The 17889-nt window shown below is 38.4% G+C and overlaps 1 protein-coding gene across 3 annotated transcripts; it reads right to left on the bottom strand.

Moving 5' to 3' along the window:
- Positions 1-8455: 8455 nt before the first annotated feature.
- LOC122877666 (homeodomain-interacting protein kinase 2-like) lies at positions 8456-13583 on the bottom strand. 3 transcript variants are annotated; one of them, XM_044199518.1, is made up of 10 exons: positions 13289-13583; positions 12126-12355; positions 11828-12019; positions 10888-11069; positions 10541-10664; positions 10031-10153; positions 9857-9925; positions 9569-9789; positions 9204-9479; positions 8457-8930 (listed from the first exon to the last, which is right to left on the bottom strand). In XM_044199518.1, the coding sequence occupies exons 2-10, from the start codon at positions 12318-12320 to the stop codon at positions 8780-8782; spliced, it is 1533 nt and encodes a 510-aa protein (XP_044055453.1). In that variant the 5' UTR covers positions 12321-12355; positions 13289-13583; the 3' UTR covers positions 8457-8779. The 3 variants fall into 3 exon arrangements, with proteins under 3 accessions (XP_044055456.1, XP_044055453.1, XP_044055454.1); XM_044199519.1 differs by having other exon boundaries at positions 8461-8930; positions 9569-9750; XM_044199521.1 differs by lacking the exon at positions 11828-12019 and having other exon boundaries at positions 8456-8930.
- Positions 13584-17889: the final 4306 nt, after the last annotated feature.

Genomic DNA, 17889 nt, shown 5'->3' with positions numbered 1-17889 from the left:
GGGCCTGGCTCTTGGGCACGTTAGGTACAAAGTAGGCCATGTTTTTAAAATTTCCCGCTGTAGCTTAAAGTTTTACAACCAAAACACATTGATGTGACGTTGTTTTAGTCACACTGGGTTGAGTGTTTGAGTGTCAGCAGTGTGGAAATGTCAGTGGAACAGTGGGGAGGTTACAGAGTGGTGGTGATAGTCACTACAGACCACAGACAGAAAGTCTGTTCACTGAAATACAGTGCTCACTATTAGGATTTTGGCAAGCAATGGTCAATGCAGACCCTCAACATCTTCTCTCTCTCACACATACACACACACACACACACACACATACATACACACTCTAAATAACATCACTGTTGTCAAAACCTACTCAGTACAATGTTGTGAGTCTGTGCTTTGCTAAAAACACTCCAAGCAAATAACCTAGTCTGTCGGGTGTGTGTGTGTGTGTGTGTGTGTGTGGGGGGCAAGTGAAAGAGTCCACTAATCAACTAACAAAGAGCTTGTGGAAGAGAGAGAAGAGGAGAGAAGAGAAGAATGGTTATACAACTATGGAGAAAGAGCAAAGAGAGACAGAGAAGATAAATGAACAGATAAGACTGGGGAGCTGCCTCGTCAGGACTTCCTGACGAGGCAGAATAAATGTCATTTGTACTGAAACACAACTTTTTTCAGTATTTGTATGTATATGTGGATGTATAAACAGATGGAGCTATGAATGAATAAATAGCTGGAGGGATGTTTCCTGGTTGGTAACATGCCGCACAGTTGTAGTGAAGTCTTTTGTTCAAATAATTTTGCCTCCTGGCCAAAATGCAATCATTTGTTGTGCTTTGATTGTCTGACTAAAGATGCTTAATTTTTCTCAAGTACTCTTCTGTCATTCCAATGGTACAACAGTACAACCCTGTCTCCTAGAAATTATGTTTGTATATTACTAAATTTTGTTCCTAATTACGTTGTGGTGACAAAGTATCGTTGCATGGATTATGTTCAGAGACAACATTTCTTTCAGTGAATGAAACAGTACAGTTATGGACTGCGTTGGACTCGCAAGGATGTGGTTGTGGTGAATGGTGGTCATACAAAGTGTAGGACTGCGACACCATAATCCAGGGTTCGCGTCCAGACTCCTGGCAACAAAAACACTTTAGTTAAAGTTAAAGAAAGATCGTGATTTTGGTTAAATGTCAATAACATAAATAACCATAAAAAAGTTGAATAATGCTGTAGTCACTAGTGGATGGTGTATTATAAGACTGCCTATTGCCTTTGGTGGAAAACAAATTAAATATGTTGTCAGTGAACATTTTACTGATATATTCAGTATCAATATTTTTGCATCTTGCCAGGTAAGTTAATTAACAACAATTAATTTCCTCATTATGTTAATAGAAAACGTAATTCGTTTGGCATTACGTTTCCCTCAAAGCATATTTGCTGTTGCAAATTAGTTGTATATAAACCACAAACATCTATTAAACAGACATTAGCTGTAGCTAGCAAGCAATGTGTGGACAGAATGGAGTCATGCAGCTTCAGGATTAGTATTCAAGTTGAAACACTTTCAGCGGTTTCAACTTTGCACTAAATTTGTGCCACCAAGAGTGTACTTGTTTGCATCCACTTTCACACTGTCTATAAAATGTGGCCTTGTGTTCAGACTGACACACTCTTATACAATAACATCAATGCAATCTGGTCTATTAAAGCTCCTGGAGTAAAACAACAGTATCACTGCCTCATCTGTGATGGATTACTTGATGTTTAACTATGGACACAAAATGGCATCTCTAGAAAGGTCTTGCTCTTAGATTCTGACAGACAAATCCTGATGTTTTCCATTCATGTTTTATATTTCTGAAACAATTTCTGCCCTCAAATATCCACAGGTATAACAATCATATGACCCCAGATGTGTACATCACTAAAAGCTACTCCTTCAAAAGAAATATTTCATGGTAAAAGTTTTATAAAACTTTAGTACTATTGGCATTGAGGGGCAGAGTTGACGAGATAGTTCTGTACGTTGAGGTTCAGCAGGACCGTGGTATTAGGTCTGTTTTCCCCTGTGGTACTGCAGGGCTAATTTACAGTTTACAGACAGGAAATGACCATAATCCCTTGAGCTTCCCTTAATCTGCAAACTCTTTCTGTTCTTCATGCTCCAAATGATCGGGCAACACACTCAAACGCACTCATACACACACCTACACACTCATACATAGTCTTTAGCTGCTCAGTGGTCAATGGTAAAGGAGATCCCGTTCAAGGTGATTAGGCCTTCTCTTCAAGACAACAAAGAAATAATCCCGAACACTTTGACATTATGCCCACTGGGACTGAGTGTAATATTTAAGAGGCTGCATGGCTGCTGTTTACCCTCTGTGCTTTAAGTGAAGAGGCTAACCTGTAACAGAAGGGTCATAAATATGTATCTTAATATCACTCTTTGTGAGCTTTCCACAAAATGAGATGACATCTCCAGGAAACTCAACAGGTTTTAACTTCTGCCTGCAACTGAGCCACTGTGTTTTTTTATTACCATTGTTTTCTAAGCGCAGACAAGAGGTCTTCCTGTTTATTAGGCTGCATCGGAGCCATATACATAAAATAATGTTTGGCTTTCAGTGGCATCCTGTAAACCCAAAACAAACTGCCAACTGGTGAGTCCTTTCCAGCGGATTTTTCGGATGTGGGCCGTCTCACCTTGGTGATGATATGTAGGATGCTGTTAGGGCCAACAACACTTAGCTTTGAGTGCTGCCAAGGTACACGGTGTCCTCCTGTGAAATGCCTTTCGGCCTGTTTCTAAGTGGTTAATGTGGTGTCTGTTGCCAAGGCAACACAGCACCCACCAAAATGATGTTTTAGATTTTTGGCAGCGCCTAACATTCATTTTGACAAAATAAGTGTAAACATGTACACAAATATTTGCAGTGAAGCGGTTTGATGTTTCACATTGTCACCCCCACTGAGATGTAAGACCATAATACACACCTCGGTGTTATGGGTAGTCATGTGATACCAGCACTCCTCTCAGGTATTATGGCCATTACAGGGTTTTCTCACTTCAGTTAATATTTTTGAAATGGACAAATATGCTTTTAAATTACAATAAATTCCTCCTGGCTGGCACAAATTCAAGACAGATTTGTGAAAATCCACATTTTTGTGTAATACCACTTAAGCACTTGGCCATGCTCCCAGTGTGGGCTGTCCTGTGATGGAGCATGGGTTAGGCAAGCAGGGGCTGTATGATTTGAGAGCTGGACAGTAGTGGATATGCGTGGCACTCTGCCATCTGCCATTTAATCATTTCATCTCCTCCTCTCTCCTTCTCTCCATTTTTCTGTTTCATTATGTTTTTGCCTAAGAGTAGACCAAAGCGATTTGACTCCCTCTCAGTTTGACTTGAAAAACATAAAAAATATGAGATGTAATGTTATTTCCTCAACCCAGACCTCCTAGGAGATCCGTCCATATTGGACGATTCTGCACCTCACGATTTACCTCCAATGCCCACGTTTAGTGCCAGTGCAGGAAGTAATGTGCCCTTTATGTAGCGAGGTGCAAAGTAAGAGTGTGGAGGTTGAAGTAGTGGATGGGCGTGTAGTGCACCAGACTTTTATGCAGGAGAGTGGAGTCTGCGTCCCTTCACAGACCTGCAACTAATGTTTGCCTTTTTATTACCCGTAACCATGATCTTTCCCTAACCTTAACCAAGTGTTTTTGTTGCCTAACCCTAAGCATACTTTTAAGAGTAACTTAACACCAGGCTGAGTGTTTCACTGCCGTCTCTGGTTGAAAGTTTCAGTCCCGCTTCACCTCTGGGTTCTGGAGTATACCAGTACATCACTGCAGCAAGGTAAGATGACAAACCACTCTATATAAGCGAAAAACAAGATTTTCAAGAGGTGTTACATTACTCCTTAACCATGTTTTGTTTGCCATGATTTGATCCCTAATCTTCACCATACCGGAATTTGAACACAAGAACCCAAAAGTTAGTTTTACTGCTGGAAGAGAACACAGTTTACAGTATAGGAGGTCCTTGCAGTTCAGCAAATGCTTGTAATAGAGAGGGAAGAATAAATGGGGACAAAGCACAAATGAGTCATATTATGTACTGAGATTCCTCAAAACTATTAAAGAAAATATAAAAATAATGAGTTAAAATGTAAGTGTCAGCATTGCAAATGGAATTTCTGATTTGCAGATGGATTTGATAATAAAAACAAAATAATGAGCCTTACGTGTACATAAAGGGCCTGAGACTGGAGATGGAGGGAGATGGGAGGAGAAATAGAGAGAGAGACAGACATGTCTGTGAATTCTTTCATGTTGTGATGAGGAGAAAAGAGTCTTGTCTGCTGTTGTCTCTCACACTGAGACTGTATTGTGTTTTGTGTTGTGGCAATCAATGCCATCAACTCCAGTCACTGCCTGCACTTCATTAGGACTCTGTTCTATTGCTCATTCAGCACGGAGTGAAGATGAAATTACATGACACAGTTTGATTGAATTGCATTATTTTACGTTTTATTATAAGAAGGTAGGAGAAGGAGTGACATGAGGTTATTCAGAGGAGATGGGAAGAGATGAAATTAGATGGAACAAATGATGAAAAGGAACGAAATGGAGTGAGATAGGATGAGATGGAAGGAGACTGAGAGAGATAAGAAGAAATCAGATGGGAATGAGAAAATAAGTTCAGGGGAGAAGGGATAAGATGATACAACACATAGGCAATATGTCATCTTTCTAGAAATAAACACTATTGTTTAGAGCACACATTAGTCTTTTACTCCACAATATATGGAATTTGTTGTTTAATTTACATTTAGGGATTTTTATTTTCTTTTTCTGTGAAAATATAATCTATTAATTTGTTTGTGTTTTTATTATATTTAAAAAAACAATTTCTTCATACATTAGATTTTTTTAACATAACCACTATTATCAGAAGGTCACAAGAGAACCTTGTTTACTATAATTTGTTTGCATATAAATATAATAATTTGTCCATTGCTTAAAAAATTTGGTGTATATATATTGTCACTGCACTGTCATAATGTCAGGAAGTTTGTGTTATTTTTCTGTTGATTTCCTGTGACATTTTTGATTTAAATATCACAGGCTTGACAAAGTTTTTTGCAAGACAACAATGTTTTACAGCTTGTATGCATGTTTGTATAATGAGCCTTAAAAAAAGATGTGTGACATCATTGTCTGCAGACACAGTCGTGTGATTTGGAGAACTGGAGGCTGAGTGTGTGGCACCAATTCACTCACTGGCTGTTGGGCTATTCAGCCTTTTTCAAAGGAGAAACTGATGACTTACACACACTCCCACACATTTATCGGCCAAGTGAGTAGGCACATTTGTCTCGTTTTATGTATGAGAGAGAGATAGAGCCTGGGGAAGCCTATAGAGGAAATCAAGCAATTATATATTTTACTAAAGCATCATAGTAAAAAAGTAAAGTTGTTATCTACCATACTTACCATTACCATGAGACATCATGGTTGAAGTTGTATCATCATTCCCCAATCTCTCCCCAAGGAGCTACAATTTCAAAGCCAAGAGGCCAAATTTCAACTATTTACATATTCTGCATTTTCATAACAAACCGATCCACATGATTTGGTGGAGTTATAGCTTTTAACCAGGATCAGTGGGTCCATCTTTATAAATTCATGTTGTTCAACCAAGCATTGTTCAAACCCACAGAATTGTATTTTAAATTATAGTGAGATCAGTGTGAAATAGTCTCGGGTGGTCTTGAACCCCCTTATTAACACCAAGGATCCCCTGAAAATGTCTTAAAATGTTATTATTTTCAATTTACAGTGGTGGAAGAAGCATCCTTTGCTTATGTAAAAATAGCAATACCACACTGTGAAAATACTCCATTACAAGTAATAGTCTTGCAATGACAATATTACTCAAGTAAAAGTATTTTTAGCAAAATGTACCTAAAAGTAAAGTAAGTAAAAGTAAAAGCACTCATTGTGCAGAAAAATGGGCACTGTGAGTGTTTTACTATTATATATTATATTACTGGATTATTATTACCGATGTAAGTAGGATTGTACTGTTGTCGTAATAAATGCAGTTACCCTCTGATGTAGTGGAGCAGAAGTACAAGTAGTAGCATAAAATGGAAATACTCATGTACCTCAAATTTGTACTGAAGTACAGTACTTGAGTAAATGTACTTAGTTACATTCCACCACTCTCTATTTATCTGTATTGTAAAGTTTATTTTCATGTAGAAATGTTGAACGATGAGGAGCAACACAGAAAATACGACTTACAGTGAACATGCAGCTGACTTGTGTTGCAGCTGCTAGCATGGATACCGGTGCCAGTTGTATTTCTTCAAACTTTACAGTAAATACACTAAATAATCAACTCCTCCTGTCCAATCAGTGGCAGCTGATCAACCTACAAAAGGACCTTCCTCCACCTCATCGGTCTCTTTCTCAGCCAGCAGAGTCTCACCACACCACATTGTTTGTTCTTTGGTCTTTTTAATTAATTTACTTAATAAACTTAAAATCTGGGTTATCCAATTTTCTTTCCTCCTTCATGTTGCTTCCCCATGAGCCAGGGTTGTAACATATATTTAAGCTCCAATTGAGTGTTGAAACAAGAAGACTTATATATGAAATTGTCATACAGTGTTTATAATGTATTTGAAATGAAATTTTAGGGGGAGCTCAATGCAGATGCGTGTGCAGTGTCTTTCTGTGACTCTCCAGAGAAGAGAGCAGAAGAGATTGTTTCTCTGTATAACTGTAACCTGCCTGTCTGTCCACCTGTCTGTCTGCCTGTCTTCCTCCTAACAGATAATTAGCAGAAGTCTCCTTCAAGGGTGAAATTGAATTTATGGTTTTATGCTTCGGCAGCTAGACAGAGAGAGAGAGAGAGTGGTGAGGAGCGAGAAAGACAGATGCCTTCTCACTGACCTTATAGCTGAACTGTAATAATTTTAAAGCATTTTTCTTTCTCGCTTTCTCGTTCTACTGTGTGTGTGTGTATGTGAGAGAGAGAGAGAGAGAGAGAGACGAGAGAGGTGGATGGAGAGAGTATTCCAGAGGGCTTAAGGGCATTTCACAATGTTAAAGGGGTAGGTTTTCAATTACAGTGTGTTTGTGTGTGTGTGTGTGTGTGTGTGTGTATGTGTGTGTGTGTGTTCCCATGCTCTATGACAAACCTCTGAGCCACCTACACCTCTCTGCCACTGGCTGCCATGCACACAGTAACACATGTTTTATGATGCCATAACTGACAAGATAATATACTTCACTGTTTGTTTTGTCTTTTAAGCACTACATGAGACATAAGGATGTTGAGACATTTGTGTGATTACAATAAATACAGGAGATCACCAAGAAGCCTCTACACCTAATTTTACATTCTGTGTCACTAGGTCGGATATGGCTGAAAATGCGATGCTTTACGGAGACTGTCCTCAACAGAAAAACGAAAGCATTAATAGTTCAAATGCCTAAAATTATCTATTTTTATATTTACCTGATAAAGGGTCTCTTGTATCTGTTGTATTATGACTGTTGTCTCTCAGAAGTTCTACCAACAGTAGTTTGTGTTTTTTCTCTTTTAATTTTGTGTTTAAACTTAACCTCGACAAACTGTTACCTGTTTTTATCATATGATCTAAACCATGAGGAGGCTAGGATACAACTGAAACAGTTCAGTGAAATATGATCAACGGTGTCAAGCTTTGTGTTTAGATCAATGAGAATTACAAGTGAGATTTAGTTAGTGAGTTAGTCATTTAGTGCATCGATTAATTCAGTCTCATTGCTGTGAAGTGGCCTAAATTCTGACTGTGAAAGCTCAAAAATGTTATTAGAAGAAAAGTGATCTAGCAGTTGGTCAAGGAAACTGTACAGGCAGTTTAAAACAGAGGAAAGAACACAAAAGAAAAGTACGATAATAAAATGTAATAAATGAATATCAAGAATTGGGGTATAGTTCCTTAAAAAGTTTAGGCAGAAGATTGTGCGCCTAGGTACAAATAAGTCTTAAAGCTGTAGTAGGCAATTTGAATTTTGTTAGCACTTACGTGTCAAGAAGGAATAGGGCAACCTCCGCATCGCTCTCTTACACTCCCACAGCTCTCGACATCTTGAATATACCTCTCAGATGTTTTTATTTAGCGCTTTCTTTTTCTCTCTCTTCTCCTCCAAGGTCTTCCTTCTTTTGGCTTGTTTTGTACTATATGCCATTGTAGGCAATGGCGGTAATGGAAACCAAGACACGTAGAACCCGGATGACCCTTGTTTGTACAGAGTCGCTGTGATTGGCTAGTTACGTGCTAGCTAACCCTGATTGGTTGTTTGATTCAGACCGTGTCCAATTTTTAAAAAAATAAATAAATACAAAGGGACGGGCGCTCACAGACACACATTTTTTAAAGGAACTCTTCAATTTTGATATTGTTAGTGACATGCAATGGTCAAAATTAGTTATTTCAACCAAAATTATATTGAAAAAATATTGCCTACTGCAGCTCTATGTTCAACAATTTTCTCAATATTTTTATTGTTAAATCAAGCAGTTTCAGAAAATGTTAAATAAAGGAAAAAAATAAAATAAAGATGAGAGCTTGGCTCATCAATCTTTAATTTCATCACTTCAGTTTTGTCAGTATCTGAGTCTGACTGGAGGGATACATTGTTTTGATACAACAAAACATTGTTCCTCTTCTTGTCTACTGAGGTTTGTTCTTGTTTTGAGCCTGAAGCGTCTTTATCGGCCCTCTGAGGGTATGCATGGATCAACATCATCCCTCTTTCTTTTGTGCAGCAGTGACTTTCGTGGGCTCCCTTGCTCACCTGTCTCTGTTAGCGCTGAATCCAGGCATTCATCCCTCCTTTTCTTAGCTGGTGTGGTGTCTGGGCTTTTGTGTCAATCAAAAAAAGTTTTGAATCTCTTGATTCTTAAAGCAATAGTTCGACATTTTGGGGAAATAGGTTTATTTGCTTCTTGCTAAGAGTTAGATGCGATGATCGATGCTACTCTCATGTGCAAACATTGTTAATGCACATACATGAGAATGGTGTCATTTTTCTCATCTAACTCTCAGCAAGAAAGCAAATATAAGTTTTTCCCAAAATAACTATTCATCTAAAATATCAAATAATCAAAACAGGCAGATATTTCAAACACCTACTTGTTACCACACTCTGAATCATCAACACCATCCCTTTTTCTCTTCTTCGCTGGACTGTTTTCCCCGCTGATGCTGCTGCTCTGGAGGAACGGTTGCTCCTTGCCGCTCAGCCTAGCAGGGTGACCCTCATCAGGAACACTGTGGCAGGCCGGACTGGCAGTGCTGTTGGAGGTCTCCTCGATCAAGCTCGTTTTCAGGGTCGCCCGAGCCACGTCCTCGCCATCATCGGAGCTCAGACCCTGACAGACACTCATCAGCTCCACGCACAATTTCACACTGGAAGACAACCATTTGCTGAGTCAAACAACTTCATCTATCTATATCAGCACAGAGATCATGCACATAGCATCTAAGCACACACTTACTGGGAGCTGTTCTTGAATGTTCCAACAAGGTGGCTCATCGTTATAAATGGATGCTGAAGAATTTGACTTGGTGTAATTCTTTCAGAAGCATCCATCTTCAGTGTCTTTGTTAGCAAGTTGATAAAGCTCGCCCAGTCACATTCATCAGCGCTGGCATCTTCTCCTGACAGCTTACAAGACGCCTTGTGCAGGATCCGAACAAAAAGAAATGCTGAGAAAATCTGTTGTTTTGTTATATGTCTTCATGTTCAAGTTATAAAAACAAGTTTTCTAAAAGAGAGCTCCCACCTTCTTAAGATCACTCAGGCTGCTAATTGCGTGTGGGTTACAGGTAAAATTTCTCGCTTCAAGTTTTGACTAAAGAAAGGAAATGTTCAGGTTAGCTATTTTTTTCCGAATGTAGTGACAAGCTAAAGCAAAGACATAAAAATAGATTGACAGCTAGATGACAGATAATGTTACCATAAATCTCCACTGGGGGGGTTCCAATCCTGTGTAGTTTGCACGGAAAAATTGTTCCGTATACAGTCCAGCATTCAGCAGATGGTCTGGTGGTTTTCCAATTGTGTATAAGATGTGCCTCATCTGTGGGCACAACACAATGTCGCGTTATATTTCAAGGTAATTTTTTCTGATTTCACAAGAGGATTGCTCCAAAAGTTACCTACAAGTTAGCACCTTTAGGTAACTTACTGATCTTTGGTGATCAGGCAAAATGTGTGCATTTTCACTATTACTTTATGGATTAAGTGTCTCTAGCTTGAAATGAGAGTCATGGTTTGTATCATTAAAAGATATTGTCCTTTTTCACAAGAAAATATGAAAAATAAGTGACAATGCAGTGGAATATGGCTCATTTCTCACTAGTGTCACCCAATGTGGGATTTCTTTTAAATAATATAAAGACATTATGGCTGAAATTGACATGTTTGTTGTGTTTTAAGTGTAATACTGTTAAAGTGTAATACTAACCATATCATATTCATCCATACCAGGGAACAGTGCTGTGCCCATCAACATTTCAGCGGCAATGCAGCCCAGAGACCATACGTCGATAGCCTCATTGAAAGAAGCTCCAAGCAGGACCTCTGGAGATCTTAGAAAAGCAAGAGAAACACATTACTGTGGTTATAAAGACTTTCTAAGAAGTAAACTCCTGCTTACTGTCTACACTTAACTGGCAGTTTCTTAAATATGCAATGTTTTGGTCAGACGTAAGCCTAACTGAAAATAATATGCCAGCATGCAGGATTTCATTCATTTGATATCCTTTCTGACACAGCTGTCCCAGATATACAGATGTGCTGTCAGTTACTTACCTGTACCATTGGGTCTGAAGAATCACACCAGTCCGTGCCTCGGGATTGTCACAGGCTAAGCCAAAGTCAATGACTTTCACTCTTAATGGCTGCTGTAAATGGTCCACCATCATAATGTTTTCAGGCTTTAAATCTGCATGAACGATCCCTACGCTCTTTAGAAACTCCAGAGCTGTAGCCAACTGAAATCATGAATAACAGTAAAAAACATTAACTGCGCTGCAGTGTTACTATGACAAAACATGCTAATTGACAGATGTTTTTCCAGAATGAGAATACAAATATGTACTTTTGTAAATAAATCTATGAAAAAATGAATTAGAGTTTTTGTCAATAATTACAAACATGTACAGCCAATTATTCACGTAAACAGCTATTTTTTTAGATAGTTGTGAGATATACCAACATGTGAAGCCATGGTGATAGTACACACTAAGGTCTTTTACCTAAATTTGAAAGAACTGAAGATGTAAATGTATCCACCACAATCTTGGCTTAACATACTGCAAAAATCTATCCATTTGTTATTTTAGGGTTTTACTCTGATACTCCTGATCGATACTTGCAATGTCTTTATTTATTTTTTCAGCATTTCTGCTTTGTTCGATAGTCACAGAAGAGAGAGACAGGAAAGGCAGGGGAGAGAGGGGATGACATGCAGCAAAGGGCTCGGGCCACTGTGGTAAGGACTCGACCTTAATAATGGTACACACTCTACTACTGGGGTGCCCCATACTTGCAATTTAAGAAGAAAAATGTATTATGATAAGTTTCAGCAATTTCCCTTGGGATAAATAAAGTTCTATCTTATCTCATCTTAACTTGGATTTTACACAAAAGTGTAATACATGCATTCAAGAAAAGTACACCATCAGTTCATCAGTTGTTTTAGACCCTACAATGCAATTTGTGTTACAATTTTTGTGTTACAAAAACAAACCTGTTGCACAATGGGGCGGATCTCTATCAACTCAAGAGGCTGAAAATGGCTCATCTGCATGAATTCATAGAGAGTTATGTCCAGCTTTTCGAACTCAAGACAAAAATGTCCCTCGTAGGTGAAGGAATTGTTCCATCTGATGATGTTAAACTTGTCTGAGTCAAGCTCTTTCATCTTTTTAAGGATTACCTCCTGGGGAATGTATTTGTTAGATGTAAGAGAGAAATTTGATGTGAATTCAATGTGTTTTCAAATTATTACACAAGGGAAATGCTGATAAACATAATTTGTGTTGCACCTCTTCCTTTGCTTCCTCAATGCATCTCTTGCTTTTAAGGATTTTTACAGCCACCGTTTCATTGGTGGCTAACTTCCTGCACTGGGTGACCTCTCCATAGGTGCCACACCCCAGGAGATCCTGGACCTCGTAGACTGAGGAGGCAGAGGAGATCAGGACTCCTACAACGACCTGAAAGTCCTGGTTATCAGTCATGGTGCAAGATGAAATCTGCTGTTAATTTCTCACACCTGAGAGGAGAGTAGAGAAGAAGGAATTTAGACATACAGCCAGTACCCATGCATATAGCAAAAAGTTAACATGCAGGGATGCGATTCATTAGTTCATCATCATCATTTTAAAGATTATTTTGCCTTCGTTTGATAGGAACAGCTGAAGAGAGACAGGAAATGAAAGAGAGCGAGGGGGGGGGGGGGTGACATGCAGCAAAGGGCCATGGGTTGGATTCAAACCACGGCCACTGCCGTAAGGACTCCTTACTCCGCCTTGTAGATGGGGCACGCGCTCAACCAGGTAAGCTACTGGGGAACCCCATTGTCTTCATTAAGACCTTAAAACTGAAGCTGAAACCAAATAAAGCTAAAGTTCAAGACCTAGAAATATTGCTTTCTTCTACTACTACACCTTAGATAAATATACATACAGTATTTATTGTAAACCCAAAATAAAGTAAACCCACACTGTAAGCTAAGTAAACCTATGCTTGTATTAAAATAAACTCTTAGAAATACATTAAAAATAACACATATGAAAATATTTTGATTTTTTCCTGCTTTTGTTATATTCACGTTCCCACTGCTGCTCATCAATAAGTACACAAACAAAGCTGTATTAATTGTATAATACGGATATTTTATTTTCAGCAAAATTAAAATACAGATGGAAACCTTTGGTGAGAGATGGGATTCAACTAATTTCTCAAAGTATCTGCTCATCATGTTACTGATACAGTGTATCTACTTATCTGTATTATGTCTGTTTTCATTGTTGCTTCTAAAAACAATCTGCCAACATTAGTTGTGAACCAAGTGGAATCAAATACAGGTTTAACAAAATGGGATTTTTTATCTACATTGCAACCAGATGTTCATGAAAGCTTGACTTCAAGAAGATCATTTTTCTCTGCAGGAACAAGTGGCATTTGGAAAATGTAATAAACTTACCAGACGTCCAGAGGTCTCTTCATGTCAGTGATATTTTGGATTGAATTTCAGTGTATGATAACTATTACTAGACAAAAGGGTTCAATGCTGTCTTCAAGTTAATGACAGAAATGATGAAGTTTCAGTCTGAACTTATCTCCTATTCCATCACATTCTATTCCATCATTATATCATCATTCTGACACACATGTAGATGGAATGGAACCACAGCAAGCAGAACTTTATTTAATAAATAAATGCATAATATACAGATGCATACTCAGTTTATTAGGTACACCTAGCTAAAAACTCATGGATGGATGGATGGATGGATGGATGGATGGATGGATGGATGGATGGATGGATAGATAGATAGATAGATAGATAGATAGATAGATAGATAGATAGATAGATAGATAGATAGATAGATAGATAGATAGATAGATAGATAGATAGATAGATAGATAGATAGATAGATAGATAGATAGATACCTTTTGATACCTCATGTCACAGCAGCAGTACATGAGAGTAAAACAGTATGCCCCTTTAAGCATGTGCATGCTTAGAAGTGTGCAAATTGCTGTAATTGTGTGCAAAATGAATGTTATTATAAGTTATAAGTTAAAGTCCACACTAACATCAGTGGAAACGCAGAGACGAGTTAACAGTTTGATGGCCACCGGCAGGGATGATGTCCTGTGCCGCTTGGTGAAACACCTTGGAGGTACAAGTCTGAAGATGCTTCTCTTCTCGACCAGAATGTCGTGGAGGGGGTGGGAGATGTTCAGGATGCTCACCAATTAAGACAGCATCCTCTTCTCTGTCACCGCCTCCAGAGTCCAGCTCAACTCCTCCTCCAATCACTGAGCTGGCCTTTCTAACTAACTTATCAACCTTGTTAGCGTCTCTCGCCCTCACACTCCGGTCCCAGCATCTTGTTGCCGATGTTGAAGCCTCTGAGCCTCTGCAGGAAGTAAAGCCAGCCCTGGCCCTTCTTGTAGAGGGCCCCTGTGTTCCCAGCCCACTCTAGCCTTTCGTCCAGGTGTACCTCGGGGTACCCATGCCCATCACGAATACTTCAGATGGGAAAAGCATGTCTATTAGGAGTAGAGTGGCCTAAAAGGAAAACTCATTAGTCTTAGCAGTGCATCATTGTATCCAAACTAATTAAATTCAAACTGAAACTGAAAGCCAGGACACCTATTTAATCAATGAAAATACTTTAAGCAAGACACAACTGTACTGATAAAAATAATTTACACAGTTAGCATAAAATGCAAAACATTGGAGATATTAGAGTATGTTATTTATTGCAGTTTTACATACTGTCTGGGTACATTTTTTCAGAGTGAAGGTGCCATCCACAGATAATCAGTTAAAGAGAGACCAAGAAAATCCAAAAACTTTGTGTGTTGAATACCTCTCCTCTATAATGGTCATGGTTTAATGGTTATCTTTAATGCACTCCCATCCAGTCACAAACTTACAAACTAACAGTACATGAATCAGTAGAGTTATAGTGTCGTCCTGCGTAACCTGATTAATCTTCCTGTGTGTTAGTGTGTTTTGAAGATGCACAGTGCATCAGTTTTGTCTGGTTAGTTCTTCTTCAGTCAGGAGCACATAGTTTTAGTACAGATTCTTTTTATTTTATTATTATTTTATATTTACTTGTAAGAGTCATCAACAAAATAACACAGAAACTGTAAAATATTAATTTTGAGGAAAACAGATCAATATCAAATACAACCAGTCTTGGGTGAGGCTTCTAACATCAACATGAAAATTTAATGAAAGTGTGTTGTTAATAATATAGTCCTAGCATCTTAGCAAAACTATCTCCACAATAAGAAACGCATGCTGCAATTGTTGTATGATAGGTGTATTTGTATTTATCAATGCTCGATTGATTGATAAACATCAGCAGCAGAGATGTGGATCGATGAAGACTTTTGGACAACAATATGACTGTGAGATCTTGTTTTCACTGAAATGATAATTTCTGTATTAGTGCTTTGTTAATAATGATAATAATAAGCCTGAATGTGCTGTTGAAGATGCCACAACCATTTGGTTGACAGATTTAGCTGTTTCCTGTAACGCTTAAGTACATATTTTTACAGATGTACTGATTTTTTGGCTTTTATTACCAATGTAATTTTGTTTGAATACGTTTATCTGATGAAAAAGCACAGTTAATCCTTGTTATCCACATCAAATTATTTTGTTCAAGAAAAACATAACTCAGCAAAACTTAAACAGCTGAATTTATATTTTAAAAAATTAATGCTCTTAAATTTGAAAGAAAGCAATCAGTCTGCAACAAAAGTCTGAGTTTCTTGTTAATTTGTTTTTTGACCACAGCGAAAATAGAGCCATTGTCACTATATGTGTTTGTCCATGCTCTTCACTTCCCTTACTGATTAATCTGTCATCCATCAATATCAACTCATCTCCGCCCTGTAAACAGAGATATCAGTGATGGATCACCCTTATTTGTATTAAGAGACAAGACCTAATCAATAAGGTTAAACACACTAATGTGGTTCTAGTGTGTGGGCAAACAAGAGTGTGTGTGTGTGTGTGTGTGTGTGCGCACGTGCATGAGTGTGTAGATGGGTGGAGGAAAAAGGCAGGCTGGGGGGTGTTGGTCTGATGTAACAGAGTCAGTTTCATCACCTGAGGCATCGAGGATGAGGAGGAGGAGGAAGACGAGAAGAGACAGAAGGAAAGCAACATGAAGAGTCTAAAATGACCCACACACATACACATAGACATTGGGTGTCAGCTTCCATCAGTAGCCTGTATGACTGTGAGTTATGACCACAGATATGCGATCATTTACACTCACTGCTGCAGATAGCCAGGGGCTACTGTTCTCTCTGTGGTTCGTGTGTGTGTGTGTGTGTGTGTGTGTGTGTGTGTGTGTGTGTGTGTGTGTGTGCGCGCAGAGATTTTGTGTGTACACAACACTTGATCTAGTGTATTGGTGTGTCTGAAGCACATAGCTGAAGATGAACCCAAACAGAAACTTTTATTACATTTTATTACATCCCAGATATATACAACTCCCATATGGCTTTAACTGCATGCATTTAATCTTTATTAAATGTATATAAAATGACAGGGTGCTTTTCTTTTACTATCCAGTACAGTAGTAGATACACATTCATGGACAGAAAGCCTCAGAAACATGTTTCAGCTTTTCAGAAAGACTCATGAGAAACCTTGTGTGAGAAAAAAGGTTAATGTATAATTTTTTACTATTCTTTAACTTTATTTGCTTAAACCTGCTAAAATGGCTTTAGACTTTTATTCCATGATGAGCAATGATGAGTTATATGGACATAGTTACACATAAAAAAGTACAAAGTGACACTGCAGATTCCCAATGAAAATTTTGCATTGTGTTTATGATAAATTAAGAAAATAAGTTCTGTAGAAAACAAAGACGATATGCAACAAGAGAAAGCTGACATTGTACAGTGTCAAAATTCATAGTTGAGAATTTAGGTTGAATGCATGTCAGAGAACATCATTTAAATGTGAATAAACACCATATATTGAAAAAAAAACATAGGAAATCTAGCAAGGGAAACCCCAAACCAACAGGCGTAAATGACAGAAGGTTTTCATTTGTATTATTGTATAGTTCAAGGTATCTCTGCCTGAACATTTTTTCCAAAAACCTCCAAGAGTTTTCGTTTCAGTTCAGTACAGGTCATTCCAGTTCAGATCAGTTCAGCTTTATTCAGTTTGCTTCACGTGGAAATGGCTCACACTACTGACAGCAAGCTTTCATTTACTCTCCAGCTCTTGTACTCCTACTGGCTTGATGTTACACCATCAGCATCACCTGCAGGGAGACAGAGAAGTGTTGTTGAGAGAAAGACACAAGGACAGACAAGACTCAGGTGTGTGTGTGAACGAAATAACTCTTTCTTTCTTCTCTTCTCTCTCTCTCTCTCTCTCTCTCTCTCTCTCTCTCTCTCTCTCTCTCTCCTAGTGTAATCAGACTGCTGTAATATGAAAACCTCACATCTCCAGGAAGTCTTCTTTTGAGGAATAACAGGAAAAAAAGTGATGTTTCTTCCAACATTTTCTGTTAAAAAAACATGCATTTGTGAAAATATCAAATGCATTTTGTTTATCAGTTGGCACATAATGAATTCTTACTTCAACCAACATTACAAACCAATGTAGATACAGCAAAGAGTGTATGTCTATGTCTCTCTCACACACACACACACACATACAAAATTCAATCATGTCTCTGCTGCTGCCTGGGGGAAACACAGTGTGGAAGCCCCACTACAGTGGAAAATCACCTTTTCCATGTTATTTTACACACTAGCACCTACACTACACACACACACACACACACACACACACACACAGTCTGGCTGCATTTACACGAGGAACTAAGAGATCTGATTTTTTTTACTCTTTGTGGTGCAGATCTCACACTGTCATGGCTGTCTCAACCAGAACAGTGTGTGAGGAAGGTGATTTTTATACAACCATGAAAAAAATCTGTGCCTCAAAGAGCTAATGTGATCTTTTGACAATAGCGGGTTTGGTCCTGTAAGCTTTCTTAGTGAAGTTTGTTTCATCATGATAC

Source organism: Siniperca chuatsi, linkage group LG6 (genome assembly GCF_020085105.1).
Source record: "Siniperca chuatsi isolate FFG_IHB_CAS linkage group LG6, ASM2008510v1, whole genome shotgun sequence".
In the NCBI taxonomy this organism is placed as follows: domain Eukaryota; kingdom Metazoa; phylum Chordata; class Actinopteri; order Centrarchiformes; family Sinipercidae; genus Siniperca; species Siniperca chuatsi.
This window is presented reverse-complemented; position numbering and strand designations above follow the sequence as displayed.